At 41.3% G+C, this 17,648-nt stretch overlaps 1 protein-coding gene across 8 annotated transcripts in view; it reads left to right on the forward strand.

Moving 5' to 3' along the window:
• The first annotated feature begins 2,026 nt into the window (after nt 1-2,026).
• GABRB2 (gamma-aminobutyric acid type A receptor subunit beta2) overlaps nt 2,027-17,648 on the forward strand; it is a 172,187-nt gene continuing 156,565 nt past the window's right edge. For 2 of the 8 annotated variants that reach the window (XM_040573385.1, XM_040573393.1), the window contains exons 1-5: nt 2,479-2,842; nt 2,989-3,106; nt 3,897-4,124; nt 4,248-4,339; nt 5,248-5,315. In XM_040573385.1, coding sequence (XP_040429319.1) covers nt 4,048-4,124; nt 4,248-4,339; nt 5,248-5,315 — 237 coding nt within the window. In that variant the 5' untranslated portion in view covers nt 2,479-2,842; nt 2,989-3,106; nt 3,897-4,047. Of the gene's footprint in view, nt 2,107-2,227; nt 2,247-2,478; nt 3,107-3,132; nt 3,399-3,488; nt 3,627-3,896; nt 4,125-4,247; nt 4,340-5,247; nt 5,316-17,648 lie in introns of those variants that run through there. The other 6 variants (XM_040573388.1, XM_040573390.1, XM_040573389.1 and 3 more) reach the window with 6 other exon arrangements.

Below are 17,648 nucleotides of genomic sequence, written 5' to 3' on the forward strand. Positions count from 1 at the left end.
TTTTAAAGTGGGGTTTTACCCCTTTTTAAAGAGGGGTTGTTCACATTACTCATGGTACAGAGATGCAGTTCCTGGGCTAGCATAAATCAGCAGCATTTTTTATGTCTAAGGACTGGAGTGACTGGCTCACTTGAGAACCTGTCTGGAAATTCTTATCCCATCTGAAAGTATATTTTGCAAAATCTATACATTTACTGTAAAGTATTTTAAAATCACTTCAGAGCAGTTCTTGGTACGTGGCCTGGGATATTGCTCATGGTGACAGGAATATATTGCTACAGTCAAGGGTTGACAAGAGAAACAAAGTATGACATTGCCTATAGCCCATTTCTTACCCAGTGTCACACAATGGCCAGCAACAATAGTGGACTATTACTTTAGCGTGTTTTAATGTTATCTGGGTATTATTTTGCACTCTTCAAAGCTGAAAGCTAAGAATCACAATGATCTGCAATTGGCATCCAAATTTTTGGTTTCTCTGTTATCTCTGTAGTACTTGTAATCTCATAATAATTTTAGAGCTAAAAGTAATTATCATATCCAACCAGGAACCAGGTTGTTTCTTCATTGTAAGACACCCCAAATCTTAGCAATCCTTAAATATGTTACACAAATGGTTCTGTATCTTGCCAATACTGTTGTTCACACCAGTCATTTCCTTCCCTTTTCAAGCAAACACACAGACACAAGTGAGAAAGAGGAAACCATTTATTTGACAAGTTGCTTAAAATAAGATGGAGATTCTGAGGGTGCTGAAAATTTTTTAATAATGAAGGTGCTAAGAAATTTTAATTTTGAAATTTTGAATTTGAGATAGACCAGAACTCATGGTCAGACAAAAAGTGGTACTGTGAAAAGCGTATAGGAAATCATTAAACAGTTTTCAAAAGGTAGAGTATTGTATGACTTTGTACTCTGTGCCAATACTTAATGATGATATCTCTATCACATAGGCTTGTCTAGGCACACAAGGACTGGCATGGTGGTAGGATGTTTTACTGGTATAGACCCATGTAGACAGGGCGGCATTCACATCAAGCCAAAATCATAAGTTACGGAGAGCATCCCAAGCGTGGCTCAACAGAAGCTTTAAACTTAAAAAAAAAAAAAAAAAAAGGATATACACTCTCTCTTCCACATGGAGTGCACCATTATATCCATATGCACTGCATTTGGCTGAGGGATGCTCCGTGCCTGTTTATTGGAGCAGCCAGCCTGAGAGCAGGTTTCCCTGCACAGGGGTGTCCTAGGGCAGAACAAACGTTCCCTCAGTATCCGTGCATACACGGGGACCAAATGCTGGATACACTGAATTCTCAAATTCGTTGTGTGCGCTAGGCTAGCACTCCTAGGGACAGACGGTTCTTTTCTAGCCCCGATGTTACGTTAAGATCTACATAAGTCCTATCGCCCTAGCACTGACTGTTGCCAGCTCTCGGGCTCTGGTTTGAAGCTGGTTCACGTTCAGACACGGTGAACGCACCAGTTCTGTGGTGTAAAGGCAATTAGTAGCTGAGGCTTGGAACCAGTTGAGGGATGGGCAGCGCTAGATGTGGTCCCATGTTAGCACCCGCGGGTGAGTTTCACAGTGCGAGACCAACGTGCTTTACCTTGAGCCCTCCGTCCTGCCGTATGATTGCAGAAGGGGAAAAAAATTGCCTGTTATGCACATAAAGCAACCTGATTCACCGCACGGGGTATCCACCATCTTCCTTCGGGGCTGTATTTCAGGAGGACTGAGAGAAGTAGCCCAGCATCGTGAGAGCCGAAACCTCCAGCGGTGGCCGGGGGCGGCTCCGTGCGGCAGCGGGGCGGGGGCGGCTCCTGCCTCGGGCAGCCGCGCACCCGTTCGTGCTTCGTCCCTTGCAGTTGGGCTCTATCTAAATACACTCAGGGGAATTTTTATATTTAGCCCGCGCACACACACACACACCAGGTCTTGTCTGTTTCATTTGGAAAAGTATGTAATTGTCATGGTTTTCAAATGGGAGAGGAAAGTGAGAATGCCCCAGTGAATCCCTCCCCCCCGCTCCAGCAGCCCTAAGGAAGCTCCCTTTTCCCCTGCAAGCAGAAAACCGACCCGACACTTGCTCTCGGCGGCGCAAGGTGGGGCTTTAAGGCAGTGTCGGGGAGGGTGGGGATACGGCTCCTTCGTGCCTGTGGCACCTGCGCCTGTGGCCGGGCCGGGGGAGCGGTTCCGCCGGCGGGACGCGCCCCTAGACTCCCCACGGCTCCGGTGGATCGCGGTGGGCTCCCCAGGGTCCCGGTGGGCTGCCCGAGGGTCCCGGCTAGGCGGCAGGGGGGTGCTGCGGGGCCGGGCACGCCAGGCGCCGGGCTGCGCGAAATGGCCGCCTGCTGCCGGGGACCGACTCTTCGCCGCGCCGGCTTCGGTTCCCTGTGGTTTCCCCAGGGGAGACAGCGTCCCACCGCCCCCGCAACCAGTCCGTCCTTCGAGGGACACCTCCTCCCCCTCCTCCCCCTCCTCCCCCCTCCTCTTCTTCCTCTCCGGGCAGCCCCCCCCAGCCCCACGCCTGCCGTCGAGTCCGCGCGTGGCCGTGGGGCCGGGTACGTGGCGTGCGGGACCGCGTTGGGCTGGGGGCGCAGCGGCTCTCCGGAGCTCCCTCACCTCACCTCACCTCACCCTCGTCCCTCCCCCCGCTGCATTTTTTCCCTCTTCTCCTCCCCCCTCCTGCAGCTAGTTAAAGATTTCTTTTGGTAATTGACGCCCCCGGTGGTCCCGGGCCCGGCCCGGCCGTGTGCACGCCCAGCGCCGATCGCTCCGGCAGCGCCGGGCGGCTCTGGGCGGCAGCAGCAGCAGCAGGAGAAGGAGGAGGTGTAAAAGGTGCTGTGAGCACAAGGCAGATTGGCGAGGAATTCTTGAAATCCGCTGTTTGTGCTCGTTTTTTTGTTTTGGTTCGTTTTGGGTGGTGCTTTTTTTCTTTTTCTTTTTTTTATTTCTCTTCTTTCTGTCTCTCCTTTACTGCTCAGGATTTAAATGTCACTCAAAGCATCCCCAAATCAGCTTTCTACTCGTCTCTGGTTTCTTCTGAGGCATTAATTGGATCACACGCTGCATTTAGAGAGCTCGGGTGGCTCACCCACGAAGGTAAGGGGGCTGGCTTGCGAACCTGCACCGGGTCTCTGTGCCCACTGAACGCTTGATTCCCTTTCGGGGCGTTGTTTTTTTTCCCTTTCCCCGGTCAGGCTTCTCTCTACCTGAGGACCTCGCAACCCGAGGTTAACCACGGGCTGAGGTACGGAGACTGCGCTCGCCGAGCCGGCCGGGGGGAGCGGGGCCGGGCGGGCGGCACTGAGAGACCGGGGGGAGCTGGCGGCAGCAGCCGGAGCCCCTCTCCCGCCCCAGTGCCTCTACCCCAGGACCAGAGCCTGGCAGCACAGTAAGGCAGGAAGCAGCCTAATCCCCTTTTACAATAAACTATTCGTCATCGCTTGCTTTTTTTTTTTTCCTCCCTTTTTTCGTGAGAAATCCTGTAGGCGCCCATCTCCCCTCCTCCCCCTCCGCCCGCCCCCGTTGCAAGCTCCGTCTCCTTTGTCCGCACCTCGCAGCTCCTCAGGCGGGTTTTTCCAGGGACGAAAAGTTAGGCTGCCCACCTGCCCCTGGCGCCGTACGTACCCGGTGCATTCCCTTTTCTAACCTTTCCCCCCTCCGTGTCAAATCCCAGCCCGTCCAGCCCCCACCCCCCTTTTAAACTGGGTTACAAAGCCGCTGTGCCCTGCACAACTCCTAAAACTTCGCTGCTTGCTGGGATTTATATTCTCTGCTAACAAAAAGGACAACAAAAATATACTCGAGCCTCCTGTGCATGACTTTTTTTTTTTTTTAAATAATGCATTTCCTTCTTCCCCTTTAATTTTTTTTTTTTTTTTTTTGCAAGGAAATTTGCTCCATCTCCAGCAGCAACCACTGCTCCTTTTGATGTTGTGGTACGCCGTGCGCATGCGCCTCACATTAGAATTACTGCACTGGCCAGAATAAGTTGGATCTCCTCTTCACTGAAACCCTAAATCATATCAAAAGCTAAAGGGATGCTGAGAGTCCGGAAGAAGGGTTACTTTGGGATTTGGTCCTTCCCTTTAATAATTGCCGTGGTGTGCGCCCAGAGGTGAGTGATGAACGTATCTCTTTCGCTTTACTTTGAATTGCTCTGCATGTTACTGCTAAGGGGAATGTACGGCTGGGGTCTGAGAAATAAGAAATGATGTATAATTATTCTCTTTTTCTTTAGTGTCAATGACCCTAGTAATATGTCACTGGTAAAAGAGACCGTGGATAGACTGCTGAAGGGCTATGACATTCGCTTGAGGCCAGATTTTGGAGGTAATTTGACAGCTTTTGACTAGGAGACGTTACATATCTGGGCTGCTGTACCTTCCTGTGCGTGATTTTGAAGCATGCTGTGGATGCTGTTGCTCTGGAGCATGTGTGATGCCGTTTTCTCAAGCAGATCCAAAGTTAAGCCAATTGGTACTCGATTTTCTTAGCATAGGGCGCTCTTAATGCGATCATTTACACGTCTTGCACATTTAGAACTGGTCCCTCATTGTGTGTGTGCGCTGACAATTAATTAACCTGTAATTCAGCCCGCCTTTACCTGGCTTTCTCGAGATGCAAACCCCTCAAGTTTACCCAGCGTTGGCTCCTCAGAGCCTAACGTGCCTGTGACCGCGGTTACTATTTTTGAGTACAAGCTGCGCTGCTCGCTGTTACCCAAACGGCATTTAACCCCCTGCGCGCCCCCCCTTCCCACTATTTGCCTTCTCCGGCCATTTAGTCCTTTCGGAGGAGGCCGCTGGGGGCTGTCTTCCCCCCCGGGCCGGGCACTCGCAGCCCCCGGGGCCGCCCCGTCCCGGGCTGAGCGTGGCGGCCGGTGGCGGAGCGGCGCTTGCCGGGGCGCGGCGGGGGGGGGAGCCCTCGGGTCCCCCCACGTCCCCCCCGGTCCCCCCACGCAGCCCAGCTGCCCGCACGTGTGCGCGTTATATAAAAGCTGAACCCGGCGCTCCCCGCGGATAGGGGCAGGCTGCTTTCCTTTGGGGGCAGGGGAGGGGGGACACGGGGTGGGGGGGGGGCACACACACACCGCACCTCGCTGTCATCCTCCTGGCTTTTTCTTCTTCGTGTTCGTAATCCTCGTTTCGTTTTTTGCCATGCCTTGGTCCCTTGTAACTCTGGTAAGAATGAGTTAAGTTCTTCGCGATCACATTGCGGACCATCTTGTCGGTTTGCAGGTCCCCCAGTGGCCGTTGGCATGAACATAGACATTGCCAGTATAGATATGGTGTCAGAAGTCAATATGGTGAGTACTTAGGGGCTGGGGGCTGCTTGCTTTCCGCGGGGGGGGCTCTCGCATCCCCCCACCTCCTCCGAGGCGGAGCGCTGCCCGCGGCCTCCGGGGGACCCGGCGCAGCCTCCGGAGTTCCAGGAGGGGGGCGTCGTGTGTGTACCCGCGCCCCCCCCCCCCCCCCCCTTAAACCCCCAGAGCGCCCCCTACCACCTATGGGGCTGGGGGAGGCGGGCGCCCCGGTGCCGCCCGGCTGCGGCAGCTCCCGGGGCTGTGCCCGCGCCTTGCCGCGACCAAGAGCGCCCCCTGCCGGCCGCGCGCCCCCGCCGCACGCCGCCGCCGCCAGCCCCCGCGCCTCGGCGCGCTCCCGTGCAGCCCTCCGCGGTCTCCCCTCCTCGCCTCCGGGCGAGGAAAAAAAAAAGCTGACCTCTGCATTTGTTTCTCGCCACCCCCGCGCTGTCATCTGTAGGCATAACACACCCCTTTTATGTAAGCATTACAAATAGTTTGCTGTTTTGTCTGACCAGGACGCTTTCAAATAATAATAATAATAAAAGGCAGATTTTACTTCTGTGTGTAACCAAAGCACCATTTTTTCTGTAGCTTGTTGCAGTATTCATGGTCATGGCTGAGTGAAAGAAGTTTATGTGTTTAGTTTTCAAGATGTTTATCTCTCTTATCTGAATAGTTTCAACCATCTGTGCTCAGATGCTGAAGTTGCTCATAGGACAATTGCTTTGTGTGTTTTACTTTAATTACGTGGGAAACTAAAGAAGAGCAGATGAAATAAGACAAGTCTCAGCTTCTTCTTAGTGAAGAGGCTGTTCATGCTTCAGACTAAAATTGTCCAGCATTTACTTTGATTAATTGGAAATGTTTGAGGTCAAGTTTTGAAGTTATCTCAACATTTTAAGGACAAAACTTGCCTTAGACTCTTGAGGGTTTACACCCAAAAGACAAGAAGATGCTGAAGCATGGTAGCAGTAACTGGTACAAAATAAATGTGTTTTTTATGTAACGTTTGTTAGTACTTCTAGAAGTTTGTTTGAAAGAACCTTTCAGTTATTTTGAACTAATTGTAAAGAAACATCTTTCTAAACAGAAATGGGATTTTTGGGATACTGCTGCAATTGTAATGATGCGTTTGGAAATAATATTTTGAAACTTATCAGTTGTGTTAATGTGATTGTTCTACTGAAATACTTTGTTTAATGCCTTAGTGGCATGTTTGTGTTCTCAGCAGTGTTGACAACATTGTTCTCAAACTGGGGGCATTCTGTGATGTACAGGAGTTTTTCCATAACGTAAGCTGTAGCCCTGGGCCTAATCTGTGGATGACCTTAATGGTAGCTGTGTTGTGAGGTCTCAGTGACAGAGAACTTGATGCTGTTCTTTCAAGATGCCAGGAAAATGCTGAATAATCTCACACTGAGCAACACCACTTGTAAAGTAAGGGACTAAAATGGGCTTCTAAACTTTGTTTACGCTAAACTGTTTATTTAGGACCTATTTAGTATTTAGGACCTATTTTAGTATTTAGTATTCTCCCTTCCAGAGCTTTAAGAGCAAAGAAAGAAAATTGTCTTGTATTTTAAAAGAGTTTTCATTAAAACTAATCTGGAAAGGAGAGAGATGAACATAGTTACTTCTTAGGCTGCTAGGAGCAGTGTGGGAATGCTGAGGGTTTTCTTGATGGAACTGCAGTCTGCTAGGTCTGTATTACATCTCACCCCTTCCAAAGTGGAAGGTAGTGCAAAATATTTTCTTGTTTAGATAAAGAGAGAATGTTTCAGTGATTTCCAGAAATTTGGTCTCCAGTTAAAGGTGATAGCATATTGCAGTACTGTGATACGCTGCCCGTAGACTGACTATAAAACTGCGTATTATTTTTAGTATTCTGAAGTCAGTTTATGTCTATAATGAAACGTTTGACCTTTGTGAGAAGTTTTTTCAGACTGTCTGTAAAACTGCTGGGGGGTCATGTATAGTTCATTTTGTTACACGTTTGTCTAAAGTCTTAAATTACTCGAAGATGATACCTGCTTCTTAAAACCAGCCATTAATTTTCCAGCTTTTTTCTTTCATTTTACAGCTTCAGAAGAGATTCCAAACCACGATTATTTTCTTAATCTGCTTAAATATAACATGTAACAGTTCATTTAGCAATGAACTGTACACAAATATTAATATATCCTGATAGGCCTGAAGTAAATGGGAAGAGAGGCATTCAAGCAGAGAACAAAACACTTGGCTTACAAGGCCTTAACTTGTTCATTGCAAAGTCACCAGAATTTGGCCTTGATTTTGGCAGAAACCAAAAGGAATACCATTGAATACTAGCTGTAATTTTTAGATACAAAACCTTTTGAAATAATGACAGAGAGAGACACACATGGAAATAATCTTTTGGATTTATGGGCCTGTTTTCTGAGCAGTGGGCTTGCTGTTGTTCACTGTGTAGTCATGGTAAACACCATTGACTTAAGATAAATGAAAATCATTGTCTGGGGTCATGTATTAACATTAACGATATCAAATTTTTGCTTTGAGGTGAGACTAAACAATGACTGTTATTTGGCTTGAGCTCATTTCTGTTAATTCTGATGTTAACTTACTTTAAAATTACCAGCCTTCCATTTCTCTTCCAGTCCTGTCACATTCTGTGTGAGCAGAAGGCTTGTCTTCAGTATCATGAAATATCATAAAGCTTTTACTTTGTTGAACAGGAGAACTTAGAACAACCGTTACAGAAATTAAAGGTATGCTAGGGATGCTTTTAGACTTTGAGTTCTTATAGAGCTGATGAATATTTCTCATTATGACCAGCTCACAGTGTAACAGGTTTTAGGGTTGCATTCCAAAACCTTTTTGTATGCAATAGAGTTAAATCTGTAAGCTGTTTGCTTGTTTAACCTTTTGTAGACAGAAAGTTGAACTGGCATTTATCTTACTTTTCAAAAATAGTTTTTAAGTAATGGTACTTCTGAACATAATGCAGAACACAATGAATGTGAGGAAAGTGAGAGCTTCAGGCATATTTGGCTGTCAACAGGTGTCATGGCTATTCATACTCAGTCCTTGCATTTTGTGAGGAAATAATATACATCAGGTAACGACTCTATGTAGTACAGTATAGACTATGGCTAACTCCACTCACCTCTTTGGACCAGGCCGTGCACTTGTCGAGCATATGCTTTAGGCTGGTTACACTGTAGATTTTCTTTAAGTTTATTTTATTCAGGTGACTGTAGAAAACCAACATGGACAGGTGTGAAAGCTATTTAAACTGAAAGTATTTTCCTATGTTAATTATTTTGATTTTATGTGAGATTAGATATATTGCAGTGAGTCTAATGCAATAGAATCATAGAATATCCTGAGTTGGAAGGGACCCATAAGGATCATCAAGTCCAACTCCTGGAACCGCACAGGTCTACCCAAAAGTTTAGACCATGTGACTAAATGCACAGTCCAATTGCTTCTTAAATTCAGGCAGGCTTGGTGCAGTGACTGCTTCACTGGGGAGCCTGTTCCAGTGTGCAACCACCCTCTCGGTGAAGAACCTCTTCCTGATGTCCAGCCTAAACTTCCCCTGCCTCAGCTTAACACTGTTTCCGTGGGTCCTATCACTGGTGATAACAATATTCTCAAGAGACTTTCCAGGTGTTTGTTACTTTACTTGATTGTTTCTTCTTAGCTTCCTTTTCCTTCATAATAAACATTCATTGTAAAAACAATGCCTCTAGGGAGCTTGTCTTTTTTTTTTTTTTTAAATAACTAATGCCAGCTGGGTTGCCACATTTCCCCATCTTCATCTCCATAGTTAGCTGTTGAGCAGTCCAGTTGACAACACAGTGACCAAGGCAGTCCTTCATCTTCGTTTTCTCCCACTCCCTCCAAACAGTTCACACATAAATTGCTGGAAGAAAATGGTGCAGGTTCATTAGGTAGTACTAAAATAACTTTTTTCAGAAGCAGCTGAAGATTGCAAATATGTTGTACATTTCATCCATCCAGATAAGACATGAATATTTCTGTGGATAATGTTGGTTATGTGGCGGTTTTCAATGTCTTGGCTTATTCTGTGTTAAATAGGTCAAAATCAACCCTTCCCCTCCCATCCTCCTCTTCCCTTGGTCTACAGCTGTTTTGGGAATCTAGTACAGGATGTCTTGAAAAGAGGCAGAGACGTTCCATGGTTTTATATATATATATACATATATATATATGTATATGTATGTATATATAAATTATTTATTTTTTTACCCAGTAAATATACATGTTTTTAGGTAATGATTTGTACATTTAATTAAATACAACTCTTCACATTGGGGGTTTGTGGAGAAGAATCTGAACAGTTTTTATTTAATTTAAAGTATTTGCTTGCCTACCATTGTACAGATTTTGGCACAGAGATTTAGGATGTGTACATGGAGTTAAATAGACACAATAGACTGGTTTGTCTTAGTGGGAGCCATTTGGATTGATTGAGTGCATAATCCATCGAGTGGGAGCTGCAGAAACAAAGGAGTGGTCATCATCTAACAGCGTGAGATTTACTTATTAGTATATGCCAAGTTTTACAGAGCACAGCCTAATAACTTCAGAGCTCTAAAAAAAAAATGCTTTTTGTATCATGTTTTGAATTCTGTATTCAGGATATACCAATAGTAAGCACAACACTCAGAGATTTGAATAATCTCAGTCCAGCAAAAAACAGGCACAGCTGTATTGTGCCGATAGACGTTTGGCTTTTGGTTGCTTTTGATAATAGAGGCCCACTACTGGTTTTCTTAAAATCTTTCATGCTTCCTTGAGGTGTTTTCATTAACAGAACCCAACAGACATAGGTTTATATTGTGAAAACAACAGGAGCTGTCTTGCTACATTTCAAGTAGCAGCATTTATCCTTATGTGTGAGAAAGGAAGAGACAGCTTGTGATATAAAAAGAAATAGGGGTTAACTGGTAAGGAAGTAGCATGGAGCTGTTCCAAACCAGAAAACTCAGTGTAAAACATAGATAAAGGTCAGGTAAATAAAATTGGAGAGAGTGACAAAGAAAATAGCAAAATAGAGAAGAGTGCCCTATGTACACCGGTACGGAAAGAAGTGAGAAAATATTTTCTGTCAGCAGTATCCTTTCATTGATCCATTGTAGTTGTGCACATTGTTGTACATGATCCATAGAGAGTACAGAATTGGAAATACATAGAAAGGAAAATATTAGAAATATTTGTTAGGTGTTGCTTTCCTAATCTTGAACGCTTCCCAGTGCTAGAGACGGTTGTTTTTATTATATCTTCTGTATTGTAGATGTATATGCTTCTTCACATAAAATAGTGTTTCTCGGCAGACAGTTTGAGTTTGGCTCTTGCCAAATTATTTTGTCAAATTATTGTGCTCATACACAGCTGGCCTATATTGAATTATCTACAAAGACTTCTGTGAACGCAAAGTAGGTGATGTCTATCTTAGGAACTGAATTTTTTTTTTTTAACTGAAAGGCCTGCTTTATCTCTTTCTTCGATTATTGTCTGCGATGGCATCAGAAGACCTTTCCTCTCCAACTGTAGTAAAATACATTAATATGAATTTCCATTTAACATCTCTTGTGCTATGTCTCTAATTCATGCAGTTTTCTTTTTTAGCTTTAAGATATGTAAAAATTTATTTGAACATGGGAGTTATTTTTTTAATGTTTATCCTTGGGGACCAAAGCATATATTCCTATGGTACACTACATATGGGTTGAAGTTTTCATACTGGTTTTGTTAGAATACACATAGTCACAGTCTGAAATTACTTCTTTAGAACATATACACTAGTGTAGCATGTTGGGAACTACTTTCATAAGCCAGCTCAGAAGCAATTATATATATTTATATACATGATATGTTATATACTAGTATCATAAATACTATCATTAGGTGTATTCTTTGAACAGTGTCTGGAAATATATTTTTATAAGAATTTCAACAAGGGAGTGAAAGGCATTTTAATTCCACCATGTACTTACTTTATGTGTCCTAGCTTCTGCTTAGAGATTTCAGAGGTAAATGTTGACTCCTTGGTTTATCTTGTGCTTGGCAAATTCTTGTTATGATGGTATTAATTCCTGCCTAGCTGAACTTCACGTGGCCTTTTTTTTTTTTTTTTGAGGTCTTCCCAGCTTCCCAGCCTTGGAGACTGAGAGTTTGTATATTTGCTCTTTTTTTTTGTTTCACAGGGGGGAAACTTTTCTTTAGCACTGTCAGAGCTCATGGTAGTTGTGGGTTCAGGCTCATGCAACTTTTACTTGAGAAGTGGAAAAAATGGCTATATAGATATCCCGTTTGGAGTCATCTGTCCAGTCAAACCCATGTTTTTGTATCCTCGTCTAGTTTGTTTTAAAAAAGTAGCTCCTGGTAAGCACCCTAGGTTGTTACGGCAGTATACTTTCCTGTTGTTTTTTGGTGAGTTCCACTGTGGAGTCTCAGTAGACCCAAGCATGAATTTTTATTATGCAGAGATGAGAAGCAAATTACTTATAGCTGTTGATCCTGTAGGCATTATCTTTTTTTTTTTTTTTTTCTGAAAGTATGTTATTTACCTTCTTATTCGAAGGCAGTGAGAGGCCAGCGACACTACTGGTAGCAAAAAGAGGCTGGTGCTGGTGGTTTTTGGCATTTATTTTTTTTTCTTAGTGTGCGTTTTCTTTTTTCCTCCTTCTTTTCATCTTCTCTAACAGAAGAAATTAATCAGCTGTCCTAGTCTTGGTGGCATGTATAGGGGACAGTTACTGCTCTTTTATTTTGTACAAAGCAGTTTGACTTAGATATAAGCAGTTACAGCACCTAAGCTAAGACAAGATTTTTTTTTTTTTTTGAAAACTGTAATGGGGATTTTTTTTTTTTTTTTCCTAGAAGCATGACATAATTCTTGTTCTGTTTCTTTTTAAGGTCAATATAAGTAGTTGGTTAATTGGATTGTTCTTTGTGTGCTGCAGTGGTGGAAAACTTTAATCAGCACCAATGAACCAAGAAGATTTCCTACTGTTGATTTTTCAAAGTGATTGCTCTAGATGTATTCTGCAGGCCAGGGCATGGTTGTCAGTAATTTAAAGAGATTGCCTTGGAGATAATTTCTACAATTAAAATAATAATTAATGCTGCTTTGTTTTTAGTAAACTTTGACCTATAAATATTTAAGTAATTTGACACCTGCCATATAATAAAATATATTTGTTTTTAATATGTTTTCTGGTCAGTGTCTTGGTGCTAAAGAGTGGGAATGAACATAAAGTGTACTTTGTTAGTTCCTAGTACAGGGCTGGTTCATTTCATAACTTCTCTATTGAAAATCACATAAAACCTTTATAGACGAGCTGTGTAGTAGAATGAAAAATTTTATTTTGTGCTCTATAAACTTGTTACAAGTTTAAGCTATTCCCATAGTTTTATTTGTGCTTCTCGGTGACTCTAAAGTCTGTCAGTATACCACAACTAAATCCTTATTTTTCATCTCTCCCTTTTTTCTCCTCATACCCCATGCAGCTCTCTTCAAGATTTATATTACAGCTTTTACTATTCAACCATGAAGAAGTACTGTCTTATATGGTAATAACTCTTTTTATTTTTTTCTAAAAGTAAGCCAAATCCCTCATAGACTCCTAGTGGTTAATACCATAGGTCTTTGCAAGAGCTTGTATGGATTTGGTAAGCAGGATATGGTCCTTGCATTTAGAAAGAGGGTTATCTTCCATGAGTTTTTTTTTTAAATGTCTTTTTGAAAGAGATGGAAAAATAACATCTTTCCTGTCTTTAGTGTTAAGAGCTTCAGGAACAGTCACGTCTTGAGTTCTTAGTACTGAAAAATTGTCTACTATGGATGGATAAAATCTGTAATTTAAAAATAAAGCAATATGCATAATTACATTAAATGTATAGGCATACTATGGGCTTACAAAAAGACAAACATGACAGAAGCAGCCTTTGTGCTTTATTGTAATTATTTTTGCTGTGCTTCTACAAGGATGCCTACCCTGCTCACATTTCGTGACAGCAGTGGTATTTACAATAGACTTGTAATGGCTAGTATAATGCAAGTCTTGTAGAAATAGTGCTATAATGGGTATATATAGTGAGTCTTGCTTCATATCCTGGCCTTCAGACAGGTAAGTGCTCTCACTTCATAGGTTTTTGTCTAGAAAGATCTTTGCGTATTAATTATCTGGCTAGGTATTTTCAAATTAGCTAATCAGTGCAAAGATTGAGACTTGCATCACATCTACTGCATGTGTCCTTTTGAATGAGTTTTGCAAGCAGTTTTGTACATACTTGCCAATCAAAATTAAAATTTATGTGCTAAATATGAAAAGACACTTAACATTCGGGAAGTTGGCATGTGGGCAACTGAATATAGTATTTTTAGATCATATTTAATGTAGGCTGTTACAGTCTAGATGAAGCATTTTGAGTCAGTGGTCTTCCCATTCACCCAGACTTAAAGAACGCGGGGACTACTGTCTTGAGCAGCTTTTTGCGTATCTCTATCAAGTTTAAATCCTATTAATTTTTATTCTGTAAATACTAACAAATGGATTCACTTATTAGGCCCAGAGGAAAAAGAATTTAGCTATGTAGGGGAAAGAAAATCAACCCTTCTGAGAGATGTGTTTTGCACCTCAAGTGAGCACTGTTGTGGAGGATATGGCACTTTGGTGGCTTATCTGTAGCAAAACCAGTGGAAATTGTAAAAAGTTTGGGCTTGGATGGGGTAGTATATTAAATTACCCTAATGTATGTGTTTTGAGAACCAGCTGCTTGGAGTGAAAAGTCCTCATTTCAGTCTTTGCTCTCTGGGTGCTGTTACTTCTTTCTTTTCTACTTTAATGAATAGTCATCTCCATTAACTAAGTGACTCTGAAAATGGATTAAAAAACAATTTACCTTCACATTTGAGTATCCTGATTTTTGCTTTTGAATGCTTTGTTTCTGTTGCCATTAATTTTGAATTATTTGCTGCATAATAGCCTGGCTGCAGTGAACCCCTATTCAAGATAGTTTATTGGCTTTTAATGATTGTGAATGGAAGTATTTAGATTGCAGAGGGCCAAGAGCAGAGGTCTTTGTCACAAGTTAACCTATGAAAGGCTATCAGCACATCCTTTGCCTTCTACTCCATCACTGGAAATGTTTTTTTTGTTTGTTTTGTTTTGTTTTGTTTGTTTTTCTGAATGACAGTAGCCTTGACTTGCTATTGTATTAGGCATGACTTGAGCATATTAGCTTTATCTAGTTTTTTCATTATATTTATATATTGTAAACCTGTCTGAATTCACTGAAGTAGGAGCTCTGTCCTGAGTAGAAGCACAGTACAGCTCTTCAGCAATTAGGAAACTAAGCAAATTGGCAGAAACTTGTTAATGTAAACTTTTCCAGAGATGAGTCATCGCAGAGAATTTTCTTTAAAAGTTGTTTTGGATTAACACAGTGCAAAGGTCCCTTTATATGCCCTAAATGTAGTGTGGTGTGTGTTTGTGTGGTGTTTAGTTTAGATATGACCTTTGGAGAAAAATTGGGCTGAAGGCATAGAGTTAGGTAAAGGTTGTGCTAAACCCATTTCAGATGAGAAGGGGTTCCAGCAACACTTGTGGATTTTCATATATAATTTGAAATATATATTTCATAATTTTTGGGATGTCTGAGAACTGAAGTCACGTGGCTTACAATGTTTAGAAGTATTTATTATCCAACTTCTTCCATTGTGTACCTAAATGAAGTAGCCAGAGGTTCCTATTGCTTTTAAGTAACTGAAGGCATTTTTTCTCAGTGAAAATTACGTACTAAAAAAAAATTTAATACTTAAATATGTGAACAAGGTACTGAAGCCTCTTGAAAAACTACTCACTTCTATGAGTGCAGAGCCATTTTGAAAATCTGGTCCTAATTTCTACTGTAAATGATTTTTTAACTGAATTCTAACTTGTTTTTTAATAGTTGGAACAGAGATCCGTTATGCTCATCTGAGTAAAACTGGTGCGCAGATTTGTTTTCTCTATAGGTCTTTAAAACTTCTTATATGCATGCTTTTATTGCATCCATTTAACAAAAGTTGTGAGGTAAGTTCAATTCATTGTGGTTCTGAAAGGGTCAATGTGTTGTCATTTGCATAACAATTATTACCCAAATGTCCAGAGGTCATTATGATCCATTTTTTGAGTTCATATTTATGTTTCCTTTATAAAATGTATTTTGAGTTAACAGACCATGCAGCTCCAAAGGAATTTGTTGGGCATTGTGGAATTTTTCTCCTCTTTCAAGAACTGATGACCTATGTGGGATCCCTTCAGGGCACTAGAGTAACAGTGTTAATCCACATTTAACAAGATGTGCACTGAAGGAATCATACAATTTAAGTAAAATAAAATTAGTTTGAAGGTTCATTAGATTGAGTTTCTAAATTAAATAATTTAGGAACATAACTTTTTTATTATTCCTTATTATGAAGTAATTTATTCTTTCAGATAACATACAGAGAAGAGGGAAATGTGATTAAGTAAATATGCATGTCATATTTACAAATGAGAAGCTGTATTTTGCAACTAATTGCATCATTTCACTACTTATATAAGTCCAGAAATGACCAAGGATGCCTTTTATTCAGTTTGAAATCTTCCTTAAATTTATGTGAACATTCAATCAATTCTGCTGTCCTGTTGCTCTTTTTCACTGACACTTTGCAAGATTGCAAGATGAGATGCTTTTAGTAATTCCATCCCTAATAAAATTACATATGTAATATTTATATCTAATAGCATACGCCTCCTTATGTTGCTCAGGATAAAATACTTAATGATATAAGTAGATGGAAAAATTACTTGCTTTATTTCCAATTTTGAAAGAAGCCTTTTCAAAGGTGTAGGAATGTTTATTGAGTTAAGCATAGGTTCAGATCAAGTTTCAGTCAGAAGTATATTATTATAGCTGATATACAAGTCCCTGAAAATAGATTTGTAATGGAAATGCCAGGAGACCCTTAACTATGATTGTTCTCGTTAGCCTAGGAATGAGTACAGTTTTCATTGATCTACTATTATGTGACACAAGTGACCACTTACAGACAAATCCATAATTCTAGTGAACTGGCTGTATTCAAAACATTAGAAGTATCCAGATTTATACATAGGCTTTGCAGCGTGCTTGTGTGAGCTCAAGTCCCACACGAGACTTGTTTTGAGTTTTAAAATGTTCAAATCTGATGCTGATTTTTCCACTGACGCTATTTCTGACTGTTTTCACAGATTTGTTGATACTTAGAAGACTTGAAATGCAATGAAATGTGGCTCCTGTATTTTCTCAGACATTGCATGAATGTGGACAGGGTACTAGTTTTCAAAATTATTACCATGTGATAGGTGTTCTTTTGAAATGAATGATAGTACTTGGTAGTTATTGTTGGCCAGAAAGTCATAACACTTTGCACATAGATTTGGTTTAAGGATTTTTAAAAGCTGGAGACTCTAGGTGTAGGAAGGAAGTTCTTCGCTCTAAGGCTTGAGTCTGTAATGTGCCATAACTAAATGCTTTGGTGAGGCAGCATTAGGAGGCTCCTGTGGTTCCTGCCAGGACCAAACTTCCACCATTGGTAAGTGGAAGACATCAGTTTACACGTATATCTTTCTGGCATCCAGTTTGACTTCTGAGTTAAAAAAAACAAAACAAACAAAAACAAAACAGAAAACCTTTCTGTTCCAAATCATAAAATCATCATAATTAAGGTTGCAGGTAATGAAAAGACTTAAGTGTATATTTTAATTTTGATCAACTTCATAATTGGATTGACTTTTTGAGAACAGACTGATGTATGAATATTTTGTATGTCATTTGACATTTTAGAGAGAGGCATTTATGCTACAGTAATATGCTGACTAGGTAACAGTTTTGTAATAGCATAAAGGCAGCAGTCATTCAGGAAAGATCAAAATGAGAGATTTCATTCAAAATTCTTTCTTGTATAGAAAAGAGTTTTGGTATAATTGTTTCACATGGAAAAAATGTTGTAAGGTAGTGTTTCATATTGCATGTGGCTTTAATTACATCTTTTGAGTTAAATTAACTCAAAAAAAGTAACTGGATATTGTGTTGTTATAGTTAAAGAATATGTTGACTGCAGTATACACAGCCTTTTTAACTGTAGGCATTAGGAGATTAATATTTGAAATTTTCTCAGTTTGTATTTAAGAAGATAGCACAATTTTTTTGCCTTTTTTTTTTTTCTGACTATACTGTACTGTGTCTTTCCCATTTTAGAAATGAATCCCTGTATGCTTGCGGCTGTTTGTGACTCAGTGGTAAAACTGCTGTTTG

Source organism: Cygnus olor, chromosome 14 (genome assembly GCF_009769625.2).
Source record: "Cygnus olor isolate bCygOlo1 chromosome 14, bCygOlo1.pri.v2, whole genome shotgun sequence".
Taxonomy (NCBI): domain Eukaryota; kingdom Metazoa; phylum Chordata; class Aves; order Anseriformes; family Anatidae; genus Cygnus; species Cygnus olor.